The following is an 18850-nucleotide window of genomic DNA, read 5'->3' as shown; positions in this document are numbered from 1 at the left end:
CTAACCAGACCTACTCCCACAAAATAAAATCTTAAAATAATAAGATTAGGCAGAAGGTTCTTGTTAAGGAGAAACAGGTCCTCGAGCAAGAATGTTGTTATACTGACTAAGACAAAGCAGTGTAGAGAAAAACTTCTGTCCTTTTCTCCCCTTGAGAACCCCAGGCCCCTTTCTCCTCCTTTCCCTCCTCCTTTTCTCCCTCCCCCTCATCCTCCCCTCGCCCTCCCCATCCCCCTCCATCTCCCTTCTCCTCTTCCTCCTCCTCCTTCTCATCAGGGACCCTGGACTTCTTATCAACCTACCTAAGAATTAGCTCTCTCAAAAGAAGCAGGAAAGCTGAGCACCAAAGAATTGATGCTTTTGAACTGTGGTGTTGGAGAAGACTCTTGATAGTCCCTTGGACTGCGAGGAGATCCAACCAGTCCACCCTAAAGGAAATCAGTCCTGAATATTCATTGGAAGGACTGATGTTGAAGCTGAAACTCCAATACTTTGGCCAACTGATGCGAAGAACTTACTCATTGGAAAAGACTCTGATGCTGGGAAAGATTGAAGGCAGGAGGAGAAGGGGATGACAGAGGATGAGATGGTTGGATGGCATCACCGACTCAATGGACATGAGTTTGAGCAAGCTCCGGGAGTTGGTGATGGACAGGGAAACCTGGCATGCTGCAGTCCATGGGGTCACAAAGAGTGGGACATGACTGAGCAACTGAACTGAACTGAACTGAAAGGAGCAGTAAGTGCTTGGAAGAAGAACCAGAAATAGTTCGTGACAAGCACTAATGATCATCAGAATATCATGCTTTGTTCAAAAATAGTTTGATTACACAAAACCAACATCACAACAAATACAACTGGAACAATTGCACTAGACTAGACTTAACCAGGCCAGTTTCCCAATGAAACAAATGGCATCTTCAGTTCAGTTCAGTCGCTCAGTTGTGTCCGACTCTTTGCGACCCCATGAACCACAGCACGCCAGGCCTCCCTGTCCATCACCAACTCCTGGAGTTCACTCAAACTCATGTCCATCAAGTCGGTGATACCATCCAGCCATCTCATTCTCTGTCATCCCCGTCTCCTCCCACCCCCAATCTCTCCCAGCATAAGAGCCTTTTCCAGTGAGTCAACTCATCGCGTGAGGTGGCCAAAGCATTGGAGTTTCAGCTTTAGCATCAGTCCTTCCAATGAACACCCAGGATTGATCTCCTTTAGAATGGACTGATTGGATCTCCTTGCAGTCCAAGGGACTCTCAAAAGTCTTTTCCAGCACCACAGTTCAAAAGCATCAATTCTTCGGCAATCAGCTTTCTTCACAGTCCAACTCTCACATCCATACATGACCACGGGAAAAACCATAGCCTTGACTAGACAGACCTTGGTTGGCAAAGTAATGTCTCTGCTTTTTAATATGCTACTCAATATGCCAGCAAATTTGGAAAACTCAGCAATGGCTACAGGACTGGAAAAGGTCAGTCTTCATTCCAATCCCAAAGAAAGGGAATGCCAAAGAATCCTCAAACTACCACACAATTGCACTCATCTCACATGCTAGTAAAGTCATACTCAAAATTCTCCAAGCTAGGCTTCAGCAATACGTGAATTGTGAACTTCCAGATATTCAAGCAGGTTTTAGAAAAGGCAGAGGCACCAGAGATCAAATTGCCAACATCCACTGGATCATGGAGAAAGCAAGAGAGTTCCAGAAAAACATCTATTTCTGCTTCATTGACTATGCCAAAGCCTTTGACTGTGTGGATCACAATAAACTGTGGAACATTCTGAAAGAGATGGGAATACCAGACCACCTGACCTGCCTCTTGAGAAACCTGTATGCAGGTCAGGAAGCAACAGTTAGAACTGGACATGGAACAACAGACTGGTTCCAAATAGGAAAAAGAGTACGTCAAGGTTGTATATTGTCACCCTGCTTATTTAACTTCTATGCAGAGTACATCATGAGGAACGCTGGGCTGGAAGAAGCACAAACTGGACTCAAGATTGCCGGGAGAAATATCAATAACCTCAGATATGCAGATGACACCACCCTTATGGCAGAAAGTGAAGAGGAACTCAAAGGCCTCTTGATGAAAGTGAAAGAGGAGAGTGAAAAGGTTGGCTTGAAGCTCAACATTCAGAAAATGAAGATCATGGCATCTGGTCCCATCACTTCATGGGAAATAGATGGGGAAACGGTGGAAACAGTGTCAGACTTTATTTTGGGGGGCTCCAAAATCACTGTGGATGCTGATTGCAGCCAGGAAATTAAAAGACGCTTACTCCTTGGAAGGAAATGGCATCTATTTACCATTATCTATTCAAAATGTAGTGTTTTCAACCGAAACATTAAAATTATAAAAACAGCACATACATATAGCTTTTAAAAATATTTCAAACAGTACCATAGACTATCAAGTGAGAAAGTGTGCCTCCTCTTCCAGTGTTTCCACCCCATAAATCCCATAGAAGAGATCATTATAGACAGAACATTTCAGGTCTTGAGATCAGGTGTGGAGGTCTGGGAAGACTTCACAGAGAAGGCAAGAGTGGAAGCTATTTGTGTTGCTTATATTTGAGATTTAATATTCAAAGACTCCTATGATTCAACTTAAGCTTTTCAGTAAGCCACTTTGAGATTTGTGTCTAATGATGAGAAACAAGATCTCTCAGAAAGGCTGGGATTTCCAAGCCAGAGGTCCAGTCTAGAATGTTTTATCAAACAATCCCTCCAAGCTTAGCAGTTGCCACCCACCACTCCTCGGATTAAATAGCTTCAGAGTCCTGTGACCCACTTAGGCATTCACAGACTAATTAATCCTGGCTTGTTCATCTTCTTAAACTACAAGAGTCTTCCAGCTGGCCACCCTGGTTAATGGAGTGTTATGTGGGCTCTGTGTAGGTTGCACTCCATTCATAGCCGAGCAAAACACCTACTATTAAGCTAAGCTCCCTGCCCCACCACACTCAGTGAGGAGGGGACTTCACCGAGTGCCTTCAACAAGCCAGGCACTTCCTTTGCAGTCTTTGCAGTGGTCCTAACGGACTGGGAGATGGGTGTTACTGTGTCTGTTTTACTATGAGTCTGGGAGAATGGAGGTAACATGCTCAGGCTGGTCAGCTGTTAAGCTGCAGGACTGGGATTCAAGCTTGACTATTTTGACTGCAAAGCTCACCGTCATTCGCCACTTACTGATGCTGAATTGGGCTACAGCCTTCCCTGACCACTGTCTAAATAGTGCCTCCCATAACCCATTTCTCTCTAGTTCTGTAACCCCACTATATCATCATTCACAGGACACATCACCACCTTTATCCCCAGTGCCTAAAAGAGTGGCTGGCATCCAGTAGGCACTCAGTAATTATTTGTTGAAGGAGTAAATAGTGCTTTGAAAAGAATACTGAATTGCCAGCAGGACTTACCTGAGTTTAACCCTGCTGTTCAGGAATCCAGGGTGTGACCTTGGACAAGTCTGGTTCCCAGGAGCCTTATCTATGAAGTTAGAGGACAGGCTAAAATTCATGCTCTGTGACTTCTACAACTTGTCACCCAGCGAGAAGGCCACTCTCCTGCTGAGAAAAGGGAAACAAAGCTGGAAATGCTAAATGAATGGCAGAGAGCCTGAGGCAGTGGGGAACGTGAGGAGGAAACCCTGAAGCCACTCGGGGTCTCCCCTCCTGCCACAGACTGGACTCAAGTGCAGAGTGTGAGAAGCCTGGACAGAAGAACATAGCCCCTCATTCGCCGAGACAGAGGGACAACCACAAAGGCACAGGAGTGGGCCGGGGGAGACCCAGAGGACGGCCCCTTATGCCGGGAAGTGTCTGTCAATCAGACGATGAGATTAGCCGTTGCTCCTCCACTCACCAGCTTGGTGGCCTCAGGGATGTCTTATAGGATCTCTGGTAAGTTTGAGTGAACTCCGGGAGTTGGTGATGGACAGGGAGGCCTGGCGTGCTGTGATTCATGGGGTCGTGGAGAGTCAGACACGACTGAGCGACTGGACTGAACTGAACTGAATATTAATATTGTCTCTTGCCTCTCTGAACCACGGTTTTTTCCTCTGTAAAATGGGAATAATATAACAACATATCTCACAGGAGCTAAGTGATTTGAATAGTGTTCTGTAGAATAGAAGCCTGAAAAGTACTGAAGTAGAACCTGTAAGTGAACTCCATTCTTTTTAAAAAATATTTATTTACTTATTTTTGTATTAACAACCATGCTGTGTGGCCTGCAAGATGGTTCCCTAACAAGGAATTGAACCCCAGCCTCTGCAGTGAAAGTGCCAAATCCTAACCACTAGGCCATCAGGGAGCTCCCTCAACCCCATTCTTGATACATGTGATGTTAGTAGCACAGAAGCATCATCTGGTACACAGCCCAAATCTGTACGAAGACACAGATTCTCAGATTCTCTAATCACACAGCACTCATTTTTCTTCCATGTTGCTTTAGTTCAGTTCAGTTCAGTTCAGTCGCTCAGTCGTGTCCGACTCTGCGCAACCCCATGAATCACAGCACACCAGGCCTCCCTGTCCATCACCAACTCCCGGAGTTCACTCAAACTCATGTCCACAGAGTCGGTGATGCCATCCAGCCATCTCATTCTCTGTCGTCCCCTTCTCCTCCTGCCCCAACCTTTCCCAGCATCAGAGTCTTTTCCAGTGAGTCAACTCGTCGTATGAGGTGGCCAAAGTATTGCAGTTTCAGCTTTAGCATCAGTCCTTCCAATGAACACCCACCATGTTGCTTAGAACCCCCCAAAATGAAATTCACTCATTTCTAGAATATCACAAAACACACAAAAGTCACTTGGAGAAATATGGCATGTGGCAGAAGACTGGCTGTTAAACAGGGCTCACAGACACAAGCAGGTAATATAAATGAGTGATGATGGACAACTCCCCCTTGATCTTAGGGTTGGAGAGGTAATAAGGAGTAGTGGCGTCTGTGGTTTACTAGGGTGCCCTTGCCCTGAAGCAAGCAGCTTCTCTGCTCCAACCAGTTGTGCTATGTGTTTTCACATAAAATATGAAACCAAATCCATATTTTATGTGAAAACAGTGTTGGCAAAATTCACATCTGAAAGAAGTGAGATAACAAGTATACCCTGTGGACTGCCAGATTGTGGTTTCTGAACAAAACTGTTAAATGATGGAATTAGTCACCAAATTAGCCAACTGCTTTCCAGATAGTTTCTTGGCTGCTGTCTTGGGACTCCTGATATAATTCCCATTCAGCTCCTAATAGTTCTACACACTTTTAGCAAATAATGCGCACTTACTAGAGGTTTCCCAGTTGGCGCTAGTGGTAAAGAACCCTCCTGCCAGTGCAGAAGACATAAGAGACATGGGTTTGATCCCTGGGTTGGGAAGATCCCCTGGAGGAGAGCACAGCAACCCACTGCAGTATTCTTGCCTGGAGAATCCCATGGACAGAGGAGCCTGGAGGGTTACAGTCCATGTGGGTGCAAAGAATCGAACACCACTGAAGCAACTTAGCGTGCACGCATACACTCATGAGCAGTTACTATGCACCTACTATGTGCAAAGTAGATACTAGACATCATGGAGCGAGAGGGGTAGGAAAAAACGACAAGACAGTCTCCCTTCCCCACTCCATCTCACCCCTCAATGAAGCACCCAAAGGTAGATTCTGATACCCACTGGGTGATTGTTAATAGGTAATAAGTACTTTTGGAGTTTGGACAGAGAGAGAGAGCTTTCCATGTGGTGGTCTCTGAGAGCTGCCAGGAGGCGGTAGCAAGAGGAGATGGCTCTTAGTCAGGTTTCAAAAGTGGCTGGGGTTGGAGTCAGCTGATCCCATGCTTTGGCAGAGATATAAGTCCACATATCAGTAGACTCTGCAGCTATTGCAAAAGACCCATGTCATGTAGTTGTGGGGAAACTGTTCTGGAAAGGTAAACTGGGCCTTTAGGATAGATCCTTCAATGCCAGCTGGCGAGTCTGGGCTTTGTCCTGAAGATTCAGCAAAGGGGTGCTGGATTGTAGTGGGGCGAATCTGATGGAGAGGGACCCCCTTATCCGATTTTCCTCTCCAGGAAAAGAAGCCAGGGCACAAGCTCCTGGGGGCCCCTCCAGGTCTGACTGTTCACCTCTTGTGTTTCATTGCAGTCCATACAGAATAGACAAATGGGACAGAGCTGCCCCAGACAGTCTCATGCAGGCTGTGCTTCCGAAGGAGGGGTCCCTTCGTGGTAATGATCTGGAATCTGAAACAATTCAGAGAGGCAGCAGGCCTTTTTAGCATGTAGTCTTTCCCTTTTTTTAATGATGATTTCATTTTACATTTTTATTGGTCCTGCACTGATTGTTCTCAGGCTCTCTGACGGGATGTGAGATGCACTGACATTTACAGAAATCAATGCATTAATAAATCACGAAGTTCATAATGTCTGATTTGCTTCTAAATGAGACAGAACTATTATCACCATAAAGTTGCACATAAAATAGGTCCAATTGCAATGTATTATGGAGTCTAATCAAAGGCGTTTGAGTGAATAACCTTTCCCCCAAAGAGGAAAAACAATCAAAGCTGAACAACTTCATTAATAATTCAAGGTGTGTCTGCCAAGGCTTCATTTATTAAGTGCACAGTTAAGAGGCTTCTTAGCTGAGTCCTGGAGATGACATCTTGCCGCCTTCTCCCTGCCTCTGGGCAGGCAGGCAGACAACCTGGCTGCAGTCCTTGCGTCCAGCAGCTCATGTTCCAGTAGAGGGTAACATCCAGTTCTCTCCTCCAGCTGAGAAGTGGACCACCGCAATGCACCCTGTGACTATCTGGATTATTAAGGGCAGAGGACATGGAGCCCTGTAATAACTCTAGGGGAAGTGAGGCAGGGAATTTTCTCAGTGACCGCCAGTCATTATGTCTGTTTGCTCACGTTTCCGGTGTCCTGCCCTGTTCCATTGCAATCTGCGGACTGAGGTGCTTAGCAGCTCTTTCAGTGTCTTGTTTGCTTATGTACACTGCAGTTAATATAGAATGTTAATATTCACTTTACCTAGTTAATATCCACCTTGAACTGGCAACTGGGTGACTCTCTGACAGGGTAAATCACAGAACAAGAAATCTTCCTATATTGTGAAGAGAAGCACACGTAACTAACTAGATCCATCAGAGACAATGTAATCATGACCTAGAAAGTCTGACAGATGTGATTTTGGATTCTGCGCTTGAGAATGACCCTCAGGATCACAATCTTAATATACTAGAAGGCGGGAATAACACTTTTGTGCACCTACTGTATGAAGAGAGAGCATTCTATATCTTCTCTCTTTAGATTCACAGCTACAAGATGAGTATCAAATTAGTCTAGTGACCACATACCTCCTAGGGATAGTGAAATTATTAGATCAATTCTAAAACTATTACCATGCTCTCTAAGCTCACTGAGAGAGGCACTTAATATGAGGATACATTAAAACTGAATTCCAGAAAAAGCTCACTTGGCTAGTCTCCGTTATTTTCCTGCTTGTGATTATTCTATATGGTATACAAGTTTATTTTCCCACTAACAAAGAAAGGGTTATATGTATACTTATACAGCTGATTCACTTTGTATAGCAGAAACTAACACAATATTGTAAAGCAATTATACTCCAATTAAAAAAAAGAAAGGGTTTATTTCGTTGGGTTACAAGGACTACACTGACTATGAAACTGAGTATTTCAGCAGTATTAAATTTGTGTTCAGGTCTTCAGTACACTAATTTTGAATAGCTAAGCATATGCCAGCTCTTCTAAAAGAGCAGTAATAAAGTGATGGAGTCAGGTCATACTGTCAGATCATGGGCTTTGCTTCCCAAATCCATATTCAGTGAGTTTGTGTTAATAGCCTGAACTAGGCTATGATGGGGATATGTACACCAAGAAATTGGAAAATGGTATCAAGCAGGCTTCTCCCCACTCCCTCAAGTTCCCTGCTTGGAAACCAATACTCATCCATGTTATCCGGATGGCAGTGAACTACTCCTCAGAACGCAGACTGAAAGACAAGCCACTGACCCCTTAGCCTGACCTCAATCCAGTGAGTTTCCATGGATGAGAAAATTCTTTGCCAACCTGAGATAAGTCTTGTTCAGGTGGCAATTTTACTTTTCCTTTGAGTCATTCCTTCAGCTTCTCTCTGTACCTTCATTTGTCCATCTTAATACTAAGAGCATTTTTTCTTCCTAGACACTATTTTTCTCTCATCATTTGCAATAGATCATTTTAGCCTCTCAGTCAAGTAACAAAATCCTCTGATTTCCTGCAGAAATATTCTGTTCATCCTGGGTAGTATGCCCTCTTTCCCGAAAGCAGGGCAGGCACTGCTCATTACCTGACTGTCTCCATGTGCTGGAGCTTCAGAGCAAAGTCCTGCTGAGACTAAAGGAGAAACAGTGGGAGGTTTCCCCACCACTTCCAGACTACTAACTGGTGGCAGGATATAACTAATTCCCCCCTAGAGCTATAGGAACTGCAGGAGTTACTTAAGTAAATCATCCAAAGTTTCATCCTGGGACACTTTTTCTAGACAAAGAAGTCCACTTAAAACATTATCTAGAGATTTTCACCTGTGGCTGAGACACTGCAGTGAAGCTGACATATATTTCTACTCTGCAACCTGGAGTCGGGGGTGGGGGGTGGGCCCTAGCTGGACAGAAACGTTTGCTTTGGAGATGAGAGGACACAAGAGTCCCTAATGTCAGTGGCCTTGCTCCTTGTCCTGAAACACTAGTTAGGGCTCCTTCTTGCTGTCAACCCTGGCATCTAGGTGATGCATTCCTTTTCCAGGAGTTTCTTTGTTTTTTCAGTCTTGGTGGAAAAATGTAAAAGAATCGTGACTTACATCACAATCTATGTAGTGACTACGTGGAGTTTAAATAATTGCATTACCTTCCTGAAAATTCATTTTTACCACCACCATCTTCAAGAAATTGCAATATACATCTGACATGCCCCTTCCATACATGACCCCCTAGTATGGTCGCCCTCAAAAACATCCCCATTTGAGGAGAAAAGTCAGAGAATTCTTGTACACTATATATATTTTTGAGACATTTCATCTAGAAAACCTCCCATCTAATGAAAGTAGCAGTACTCAAATACTCAAATATTTTTTGGTAGGACTCTCCTTTGCCAGAACATTTTTAGGACTGAGGTATAAATGAATGAGATATGTATAAATTCAATTTTGCTTAAAAGGGGCAGGAGGATTTCAAGATTAAGAGAACAGATGCTTGGAGCAAAACATGATTTGAGTTTTATTGAACCAAGAAGACTGAAAAAAATGTCTAGAACACTGAGAAAATCTTTATCAAGTCTCAGCTCAGCACTCCGGGGACTCATCCTTACGTTTATAAAATTCAGAGCTGATGAGTTGTGTGCTGTGAGTGTCTGCTTGAGCTTATGACTCACCTCTAAGTCTTGACTGTAGGGATTTCAGCCTCCAGGATTACACTTAAGGGTCTAATAGAACTTGTTTCCCCTTGGCTACACAGAGGCACCAACGAGGATCTTCATCCCTGATTACATTGGGGTAATTTGTCAATTGAAAGATGTTATTAAACTTATCCAGAATAGACCAACCATGTTTAGGGGAGAGAAAAAATTACATTTTCAGATGCCAGCATGCCATCACAAGTATAGTCTCTAAAGTAACCAACATAGCTTAGGCAACATTAAAATTGAATCATTGGAAACACTAAAAATATGATAACAAGAGATAGGACATCATTCAGTTTTATGCACCCTGTCACATAAATTATTTCCAGCTCGAGTATGTTATGCTCTTTTAAATTTCCCTCTGGGTACAGTTTTAATGGCATCCCACAAGTTTTGATATGTCATGTTTTCATTATCACTTAGTTCAAAATACTTTCTAATTTCCATGACGTCTCTTTTTTGATACATGGGACACTTAGGAATTAGAACCATGTTGCTTGATGTCCAAACATTTGGAGATTTCTTTGTTTTTTTCTCTTAATTTCTTAATTTCACTTTGGACAGAAAACATTCTGAAAATTTCAATTCTTTGAATTCTTTGAGATGGGCTCTAAGAGCCAGGAAACAGTCCATTTAGGTAAGTGCTCTCTGTGTACTTGGAAAGGGTGTGTAATATTCTATGATTGTTGGATAAAGAGACCTACATACGTCAATGAGACAAGTCTGCTAATTGCATTGCTCATATTGTCTATGCCCTTTTTGGTCTTTTGTTTTATCGGTTACAAACTGTGTGTGCATGCATGCTCAGTCGTTTCGGTCATGTCCGACTCTTTGCAACCCTATGAACTATAACCCACCAGGCTCCTCTGTCCATGGGATTCTCTAGGCAAGAACACTGGAGTAGGTTGCTGTGCCCTCCTCCAGGGGATCTTTCCAGAGTGTTTTTAAATCTCCAGTTCTGATTGTGAGCTTGCTATTTCTCCTCCTAGGTCTTTCAGCCTTTGCTTTATATGTATTTTGAAGCTATATTATTACTGCATACTAATTTAAGATTGCCATGGCTTCCCAGTGAATGGCCTCTTTCATTTTGAAAACTCTTTCTCTCCAGCAAAGCCTCTTGCCTTAAAGTTTAGTTTATCTGCGTGAAAATAGCCGTGCCAGAATTTCTTGGTTCCCGTCTGCACGCTGAATTCTTTTACTCACTTTTACCTTTGTGGTCCTTACGCTTGTAAGCAGCATTTAGTTAAGGTTCGGCTATAACTCAAAGGTTGCTCTCTTAGATTGAAGTTTTTATTTTGTATTATATTTCAGCAGTTTTACTGTGATGCTTCTAGATGTGGTTTTCTTTGTGTTTATCTGCTTCAAGTTTGTAGTACTTCTTGAATCTGTGGCTTAATTCATTACATCCATTTTTTAAATTCTCATTTATTTATCTTTCACATATTGCCTCAGAATCACTCTTTATCTCCTTTTTTAGGACTGCAATTATAAATGTTAGAATTTTCATCATCCCTCGTGCTTTTGTCTCTAGTCTCCGTTCTTTCTCTCTGTGCATCAGCGAGTATACTTTTCTCTTGGCCTGTCTACCAAATCATTAATTTTCTCTTCATCCATGCATAACCTACTGTTAAATTGGTCTATTTAGTTATAAATTGTAGGTAATAGGCTTTATAATTCTAGACTTTTAAACTTACTTTCTTGTATATATTCTGGTTTTTTGATGGCATTCTCCATCTTTTATCCATTTTCTAGAGTATATTTCATTATTGTTTTAAAGTCCATGTTTGAAAGGTTCAATATCTAGGTCTCATAAATCTCTATTACCATGTTATTTCTTTTACTTTTGGTCCTGTCTCTTAATATGACTGGCATTTTTAATGAAAGATGGGCATTAGAATTAAAAATTTGTAAACTACCTAGCTGAACTTCCACTTCTAGAAAGTATTAGAATAGGGGCAGTAAACTTAACCCAAACATGGGCTGAGTTGTGTTGAGGCTGGATTTCAGTCTTTGTAAGGCCTGATCTATTCCTAACTTGGTTTTGCTCCTAAAATGTAATCCTTTAGGGGTCAAGCTGAAAGCCTGGGTATTTACCAGAACCCTCTTCCTAGGAAGACCCAGAACTCTAACAGTTATCTCTTAACACCAGGAACCTTCCAAAAGCTCTGTTTGGCTCTACAAAATTTTGTGGTAGTAAGATCATGGCATCTGGTCCCATCACTTCATGGGAAATAGATGGAAAAACAGTGGAAACAGTGTCAGACTTTGTTTTTTTGGGCTCCAAAATCACTGCAGATGCTGATTGCAGCCATGAAATTAAAAGACGCTTGCTCCTTGGAAGGAAAGTTATGACCAACCTTGATAGTATATTAAAAAGCAGAGACATTACTTTGCCAACCAAGGTCCGTCTAGTCAAGGCAATGGTTTTTCCCGTGGTCATGTATGGTTGTGAGAGTTGGACTGTGAAGAAGGCTGATCGCCGAAGAATCGATGCTTTTGAACTGTGGTGTTGGAGAAGACTCTTGAGAGTCCCTTATATTGCAAGGAGATCCAACCAGTCCATTCTAAAGGAGATCAATCCTGGATGTTCATTGGAGGGACTGATGCTAAAGCTGAAACTGCAATACTTTGGCCACCTCATGCGACGAGTTGACTCACTGGAAAAGACTCTGATGCTGGGAAAGGTTGGGGGCGGGAGGAGAAGGGGACGACGGAGAATGAGATGGCTGGATGGCATCACCGACTCTGTGGACATGAGTTTGAGTGTACTCCGGGAGTTGGTGATGGACAGGGAGGCCTGGCGTGCTGTGATTCATGGGGTCGCGGAGAGTCGGACACGACTGAGCGACTGAACTGAACTGAACTGATGTCTTGACCTCTCAGTTTCTCTTGACTTCTGTCACTTAGGAATTAGCAAAAGCCTTGAGGGAATAAGCAGCTCGCATTACCAGGCTCGTGTCTCTGTTGGTCCCTCCAGTCTGGACCCTCAAGTCCTCAATGTCTTTGTGGCACTGATCCAGTTTTCGTCTTCCCAGATTGCTGAAAGTCCTGCTCACATTCTTTGCTTAGCACACCATTTTTGCTCAATTTCTCAAATTCATTACCCATGCCCCTTTTTTTTTTGTAAATTAATTAATTATTTTAATTGGAGGCTAATTACTTTACAATATTGTATTGGTTTTGCCATACATTGACATGAATCCGCCCCGGGTGTACGTGTGTTCCCCATCCTGAACCCCCTTCCCACCTCCCTCCCCATCCCATCCCTCTGGGTCATCCCAGTGCACCAGCCCCGAGCACCCTGTCTCATGCATCGAACCTGGACTGGTGATCTGTTTCACACACAATAATATACATGTTTCAGTGCTATTCTCTCAGATCATCCCACCCTCGCCCTCTCCCACAGAGTCCAAAAGCCTGTTCTTACTTCTGTGTCTCATTTACTGTCTCTCGTACAGGGTCATCGTTACCATCTTTCTAAATTCCATATATATGCGTCACTATACTGTATTGGTGTTTTTCTTTCTGGCTTTCTTCACTCTGTATAATAGGCTCCAGTTTCATCCACACCTCATTAGAACTGATTCAAATGCATTCTTTTTAATGGCTGAGTAATACTCCATTGTGTATATGTACCAAAGCTTTCTTATCCATTCGTCTGCTGGTGGACATCTAGGTTGCTTCCATGTCCTGGCTTTTGTAAACAGTGCTGCAGTGAACATTGGGGTACATGTGTCTCTTTCAATTCTGGTTTCCTCGGTGTGTATGCCCAGCAGTGGGATTGCTGGGTCATATGGCAGTTCTAGTTCCAGTTTTTTAAGATCTCCACACTGTTCTCCATAGTGGCTGTACTAGTTTGCACTCCCACCAACAGTGTAAGAGGGTTCCCTTTTCTCCACACCCTCTCCAGCATTTATTGTTTACAGACTTTGTGATAGCAGCCATTCTGACTGGCATGAGATGGTACCTCATTGTGGTTTTGATTTGCATTTCTCTGATTATGAGTGATGTTGAGCATCTTTTTCATGTGTTTGTTAGCCATCTGTATGTCTTCTTTGGAGAAATGTCTGTTTAGTTCTTTGGCCCACTTTTTGATTGGGGCATTTATTTTTCTGGAATTGAGCTGCAGGAGTTGCTTGTATAGTTTAATTATTTGTCCGTTGCTTCATTTGATACTATTCTGAAGGCTGTCTTTTCACCTTGCTTAGAGTTTCCTTCATTGTGCAAAAGCTTTTAAGTTTAATTAGGTCCCATTTGTTTATTTTTGCTTTTATTTCCATTACTCTGGGAGGTGGATCATAGAGGAGCCTGCTGTGATTTATGTCAGAGAGTGTTTTGCCTATGTTTTCCTCTAGGAGTTTTATAGTGTCTGGTCTTAGATCTTTAATCCATTTTGAGCTTATTTTTGTGTATGGTGTTAAGGATAGTTCCAGTTTCATTCTTTTACAAGTGGTTGACCAGTTTTCCCAGCACCACTTGTTAAAGAGATTGGCTTTTCTCCATTGCATATTCTTGCCTCCTTTGTCAAAGATGAGTGGTCCATAGGCGCATGGATTTATCTCTGGGCTTTCTATTCTGTTCCATTGATCTATATTTCTGTCTTTGTGCCAGTATCATACTGTCTTGATAACTATAGCTTTGTAGTATAGCCTGAAGTCAGGCAGGTTGATTCCTCCAGTTCCATTCTTCTTTCTCAAGATTGCTTTGACTTTTCAAAGTTTTCTGTATTTCCATACAAATTGTGAAATTATTTGTTCTAGTTCTGTGGAAAATACTGTTGGTAGCTTGATGGGGATTGGATTGAATCTATAGATTGCCTTAGGTAGTATACTATTTTCACTATATTGATTCTTCCGATCCATGAACATGGCATATTTCTCCATCTATTTGTGTCCTCTTTGATTTCTTTCACCAGTGTTTTATAGTTTTCTTTCGGTAGATTTATTCCTAAATATTTTATACTTTTCATTGCAATGGTGAAAGGAATTGTTTCCTTAATTTCTCTTTCTGTTTCCTCATTGTTAGTGTATAGGAATGCAAGGGATTTCTGTGTGTTAATTTTATATCCTGCAACTTTACTATATTCATTGATTAGCTCTAGTAATTTTCTGGTGGAGTCTTTAGGGTTTTCTATGTAGAGGATCATGTCATCTGCAAACAGTGAGAGTTTAATGTCTTCTTTTCCAAATCTGGAAAAGAAGAATCCTTTTTCTTCTCTGATTTCTGTGGCTAAAACTTTCAAAACTATGTTGAATAGCAATGGTGAGAGTGGGCACCTTTGTCTTGTTCCTGACTTTAGGGGAAATGCTTTCAATTTTTCACCATTGAGGATAATGTTTGGGTTTATCATATATGGCTTTTATTATGTTGAGATATGTTCCTTCTATGCCTGCTTTCTGGAGGGTTTTTATCATAAATGGATGTTGAATTTTGTCAAAGGCTTTCTCTGCATCTATTGAGATAATCATATGGTTTTTATCTTTCAATTTGTTAATGTGGTGTACCACATTGATTGATTTGCAAATATTGAAGAATCCTTGCATCCCTGGGATAAAGCCCACTTGGTCATGATCTTTTTAATATGTATCCTGGTAGGTCTCCAAACAGTTGTGATTTTTTTAATCCTCCTTTTCTTGTTTTTCTCAGTGAGAAGTCAGCTCTGCTTCAAGAGAGCTTGCAATTCTAGGGCCCTTTCAGTATCTGTGCATTTTCATATGCTGTTCCATTGTCCTTCTTCCTTCAAGACTCAATAAAAGATCACTTTCCCTTTACATCTTCCCTGTGACGTCTTCTGTTCCCCTGCCATCCAAGTGTCATTAGCATCCTCCTAGTGCCAATGCAGTAGACATAAGAGACATGATTTTGATCCCTGGGTCAGAATGATCCCCTGGAGAAGGAAATGGCAACCCATTTCAGTATTCTTGACTGGGAAATCCTATGGACAGAGGAACCTGGTAGGCTACAGTCCATGGGACACAAAGAGTTGGACACAACTGAGTGACTGAGTGCACACACACACACAGACCTTGGAATGATCTGCCAATGAAGAATTCCATTCCAGAAACCCACAGTATTCTACCAACAGTAACATTATACTTGTCCAATGCTATATATATAAATGCTAAACGCATCAATAACAGCTAAGAATCAGGACACAAATCATCTTTCGATTGTAGCATCTCTTGAAAAGCCTGAAGATGTGGATTCAGCAGGCTTAAATTCTACATGACCACAGCTGGCTGCATAACGGCTACTCCCCTCTCATGGGGCAACGGCTCTCCAGCTCTCAGTCCCCAGCACCCTCTATGGTCGTGCTTATGTTACCACACTCATCTGAATTACAGCATCACCCACTCAACGGACATGAATCTGAGCAAACTGTGGGAGACAGTGGAGGACAGAGGAGGCGGGCGTGCTACAGGCCATGGGGTCACAGAGAGTCGGACATGACTTAGCGACTGAACAACAGCAACAATTGGCATTTGAGTTGGTAATCCTCGGTCTATGCGTGTGCCCTGCCCGTCAGTCTAAGAACTCCTTACGAATAGACATTGTATCTTTCCATCTCTCTCCCAATACCTGTCACATTCCTGGAATGCCAGAGAAGTCAGACCATATTTGTAGACATATCTCTACAAAAATGCTCTACTTTTAGAACTGTAGAATTATTCTGCAGAATACTATAGTGGTGGATACATGGCATTATACATTTGTCAAAACCTACCAGACTGTATCACGCAGAGTGAACTCTAATGCAAACTACAGGTTTTAGTTTAAAATAATATATCAGTCCTGGTTTGTCCATTCTGACAAAGATACCAAACCAAGTCAAGATGTTAAAATAGGTGAGATTGTGAGGGTGGAGTGCATGGGAACTCTATTTTCTGTACAATTTTTCCATAACCTTAACTGTTCTAAAAGTAGCCTCTGTTAGAAAAATAAATACAAATGCTACCTATGAGAGTGACACATGCAGTAAAATAAGTTTCTCCCACAGGATTCAAGTCAGGCGACAAGAGCAGAAATACCATAGGACGCTCACCTGTCCCACCACTTTCAGGGGCATCAGGGAAAGAAGCCTTTCCTGTCTGGGGTTGTGGGTAAGGAATGACTCAGACACACAAGGTGGTGGCTGATCTGCTTTATGCACTCTTGATCAGGGATACAGAGAAACCTAGGATGACCCTCAAATAGCCCCAAAAAGGCCAACAGAAGAACAGCAACCAGAACCTGTTTTCCACTCTCTGGGACCTAGTTCTACCCAACTCCACCATGAAATGGAGGGTTTTCCAGGTCTGGTGTTTTGCCTCATGTTTTATATTCAGTGTAATAGGGGATTTTGCCTGCAACCAATCTGTCCAGTCATCCAAAGTGCTAAGTCTTTTTTTCAGTAACCCTCTATCCTTTTCTGCATCTGTGTTACTTATCAGACTGAGAGGGGACGAGAGAAGCAAAGACTCGTAGACTGTAAGCTGCACAAGAGCAGGGGGCAGAGTCGTTCATTCACCAACGCACACATAGTAGATGCTTCACTGATAGTTGTTGAGTGAATGAGTGAAGAATCCTTCAAGAACGCAGCTTCAAGTCACAAAATGCAGATTGCAGCAATGGGGCCTCTGTTGTGGAGGGTTATCTTATAGGGCATTCTTCAATCAAACATGCAGGTATTTCCAAGACCCATCCACATCCGTGCATCCTCTGCCCCTCGCCACCCATCTGTCTTCGGGCTGCATGGCTGCATGGCTGCGGGCATGCTCAGTGAGCCCCCTGCTGGAAGCCGTGGGCACTGCAAGGTAACCCATTGCTCCTGGCTGTTCTGGCCGTGGGAGGTCAGTTCCAGCTCTGCTGGCAAGAGACCTCTTCACATATATTGCGCTGGCTGGTGACCTGGACACCCTCAGAGCAGACTTTCCATGGAAAATAAAAGTGTGTTTTGCTTGTTTGATGAACGGTTTTGGTAAAATGTTTTCTTACTTTTTCCTAGACATCGCCTGGTGGTTTTACCAGTATCAGAGAGGTAAAAAAGTTTAAACTAACTTGACTGCTTTGGTTACATTACTTTCAGTGGGAGAGCTTCTTACTCAAGGATGTATTTTGTCATTAGTCTTCTCACAGACCAAATTTCTGTGCCTGTCAGCAAACTTCTTTTAAATAGAAACAGTTAGAAACATTCTTTTAGGGAAAAGTTATAGGAAAATTTTTGCTTCCCCTATAGAAACTGATATGTTTTCCTCTCACAGACTATAAGATACATGTAAAAGCTCAGAGCCAATTTGTGGCTCAAGTGTAGTAACTGCTTGGAACAAATGACCTGAATTTCTGTGTTCTCTTTTTCCCTGTGGACATAACCTCCTAATCTAATTAATATTTTCCAAGGCAGTTTTTCTTGTTACTTTATCTCTTTTTATGTTATTATATGTGTTTCATATAATCAGCTTCAAATCCTTTGTGAAACAAAGCAAAATGTGTTTAAATAAACAAATAGTGAGGAAGAGAGAAGGTAGTAGTCTGGGTGTTACGAGACAGATAAACGGTAGGTGGGTGGCAGGGTAAGTGGGTAGAAATCAGGAATCAAAACCTCAGATGCCTGCAGGACTCGGCAGAGAGAAGAAATGAAGTCACACAGAGGCAGAGAGAGGGCACACTAGAGGTTTTCATTGCTCAAGGGGTCAGCTGCTGCTCAGCGCTGATAAACTGTTGCCAAAGTTGTCAGAAAATCTCATTTTCCAAGAGAAACTAGAAATCCAAACTTGTGCATGAATCTCTCATCTTGAAATATTGGAAATTCCCAACAAAATACATTTTATAGGCCAAACAAGACCTGTCCTTGAACTCTGTTCAAGCTAAGGACCAACTCGTTTTGCAACCTCAAAACCAGATGGTTGGTACAACATCCAATCCAGAAAATATTTTCCAATCCAAGGAGAAGGAGATGGAAATGGCCACGGTCTTTTGTCCTATCGTGGTTATGAACCTAACAGAGGAGACCTCTTACCAGGGAGGAGACCACAAACTGCTTATAGTGTAAGCGCCTCACTCTTACCTGGGCAGAGAGCTTGCCAAAAGCAGAACTACTGCAAGGCTGGTTAAAAACCAATGTGCAGCTTGTGCTGGAGGGAAGCAGAAGCCATTGGAGAGGCACATGGAAGCCAGACCTGCCTGGACTGGCTGGATTTTGAGGTCCAGTTCTGTCTCCAACTGACTGTGTGAGCCAGGACTCAGGCAAAGGCAGAGGTGACAGAGCGTGGAGAACTTCCCCTGTGCTAGAAGTCCTCAACGTGGGCTCCAAGTGTTTGAAAGAGACAGGAGCTCAGGGAATGTGAGTTAGGTGCATTTTCTTTTTCTGAGAGGGCCTATAGCTTTCATCCACATTCAGAAGAGCCTGTGGCCCATGTA

At 42.6% G+C, this 18850-nt stretch overlaps 1 protein-coding gene across 5 annotated transcripts in view; it reads left to right on the top strand.

Moving 5' to 3' along the window:
* Positions 1-18850, top strand: part of KCNIP1 (potassium voltage-gated channel interacting protein 1) — a 416919-nt gene that overhangs the window by 380329 nt on the left and 17740 nt on the right. For 2 of the 5 annotated variants that reach the window (XM_088827574.1, XM_088827577.1), the window contains exon 2: positions 17439-17471. The exons of the other annotated variants lie outside the window; for them this stretch is intronic. In XM_088827574.1, the coding sequence (XP_088683700.1) occupies positions 17439-17471 (33 nt within the window). The remainder of the gene's footprint in view (positions 1-17438; positions 17472-18850) is intronic. 5 annotated transcript variants of the gene reach the window in all.

This window comes from Moschus berezovskii, chromosome 18 (assembly GCF_049115385.1).
Source record: "Moschus berezovskii isolate FMDL1 chromosome 18, NW_MosBer_1.0, whole genome shotgun sequence".
Classification (NCBI taxonomy): domain Eukaryota; kingdom Metazoa; phylum Chordata; class Mammalia; order Artiodactyla; family Moschidae; genus Moschus; species Moschus berezovskii.
This window is presented reverse-complemented; position numbering and strand designations above follow the sequence as displayed.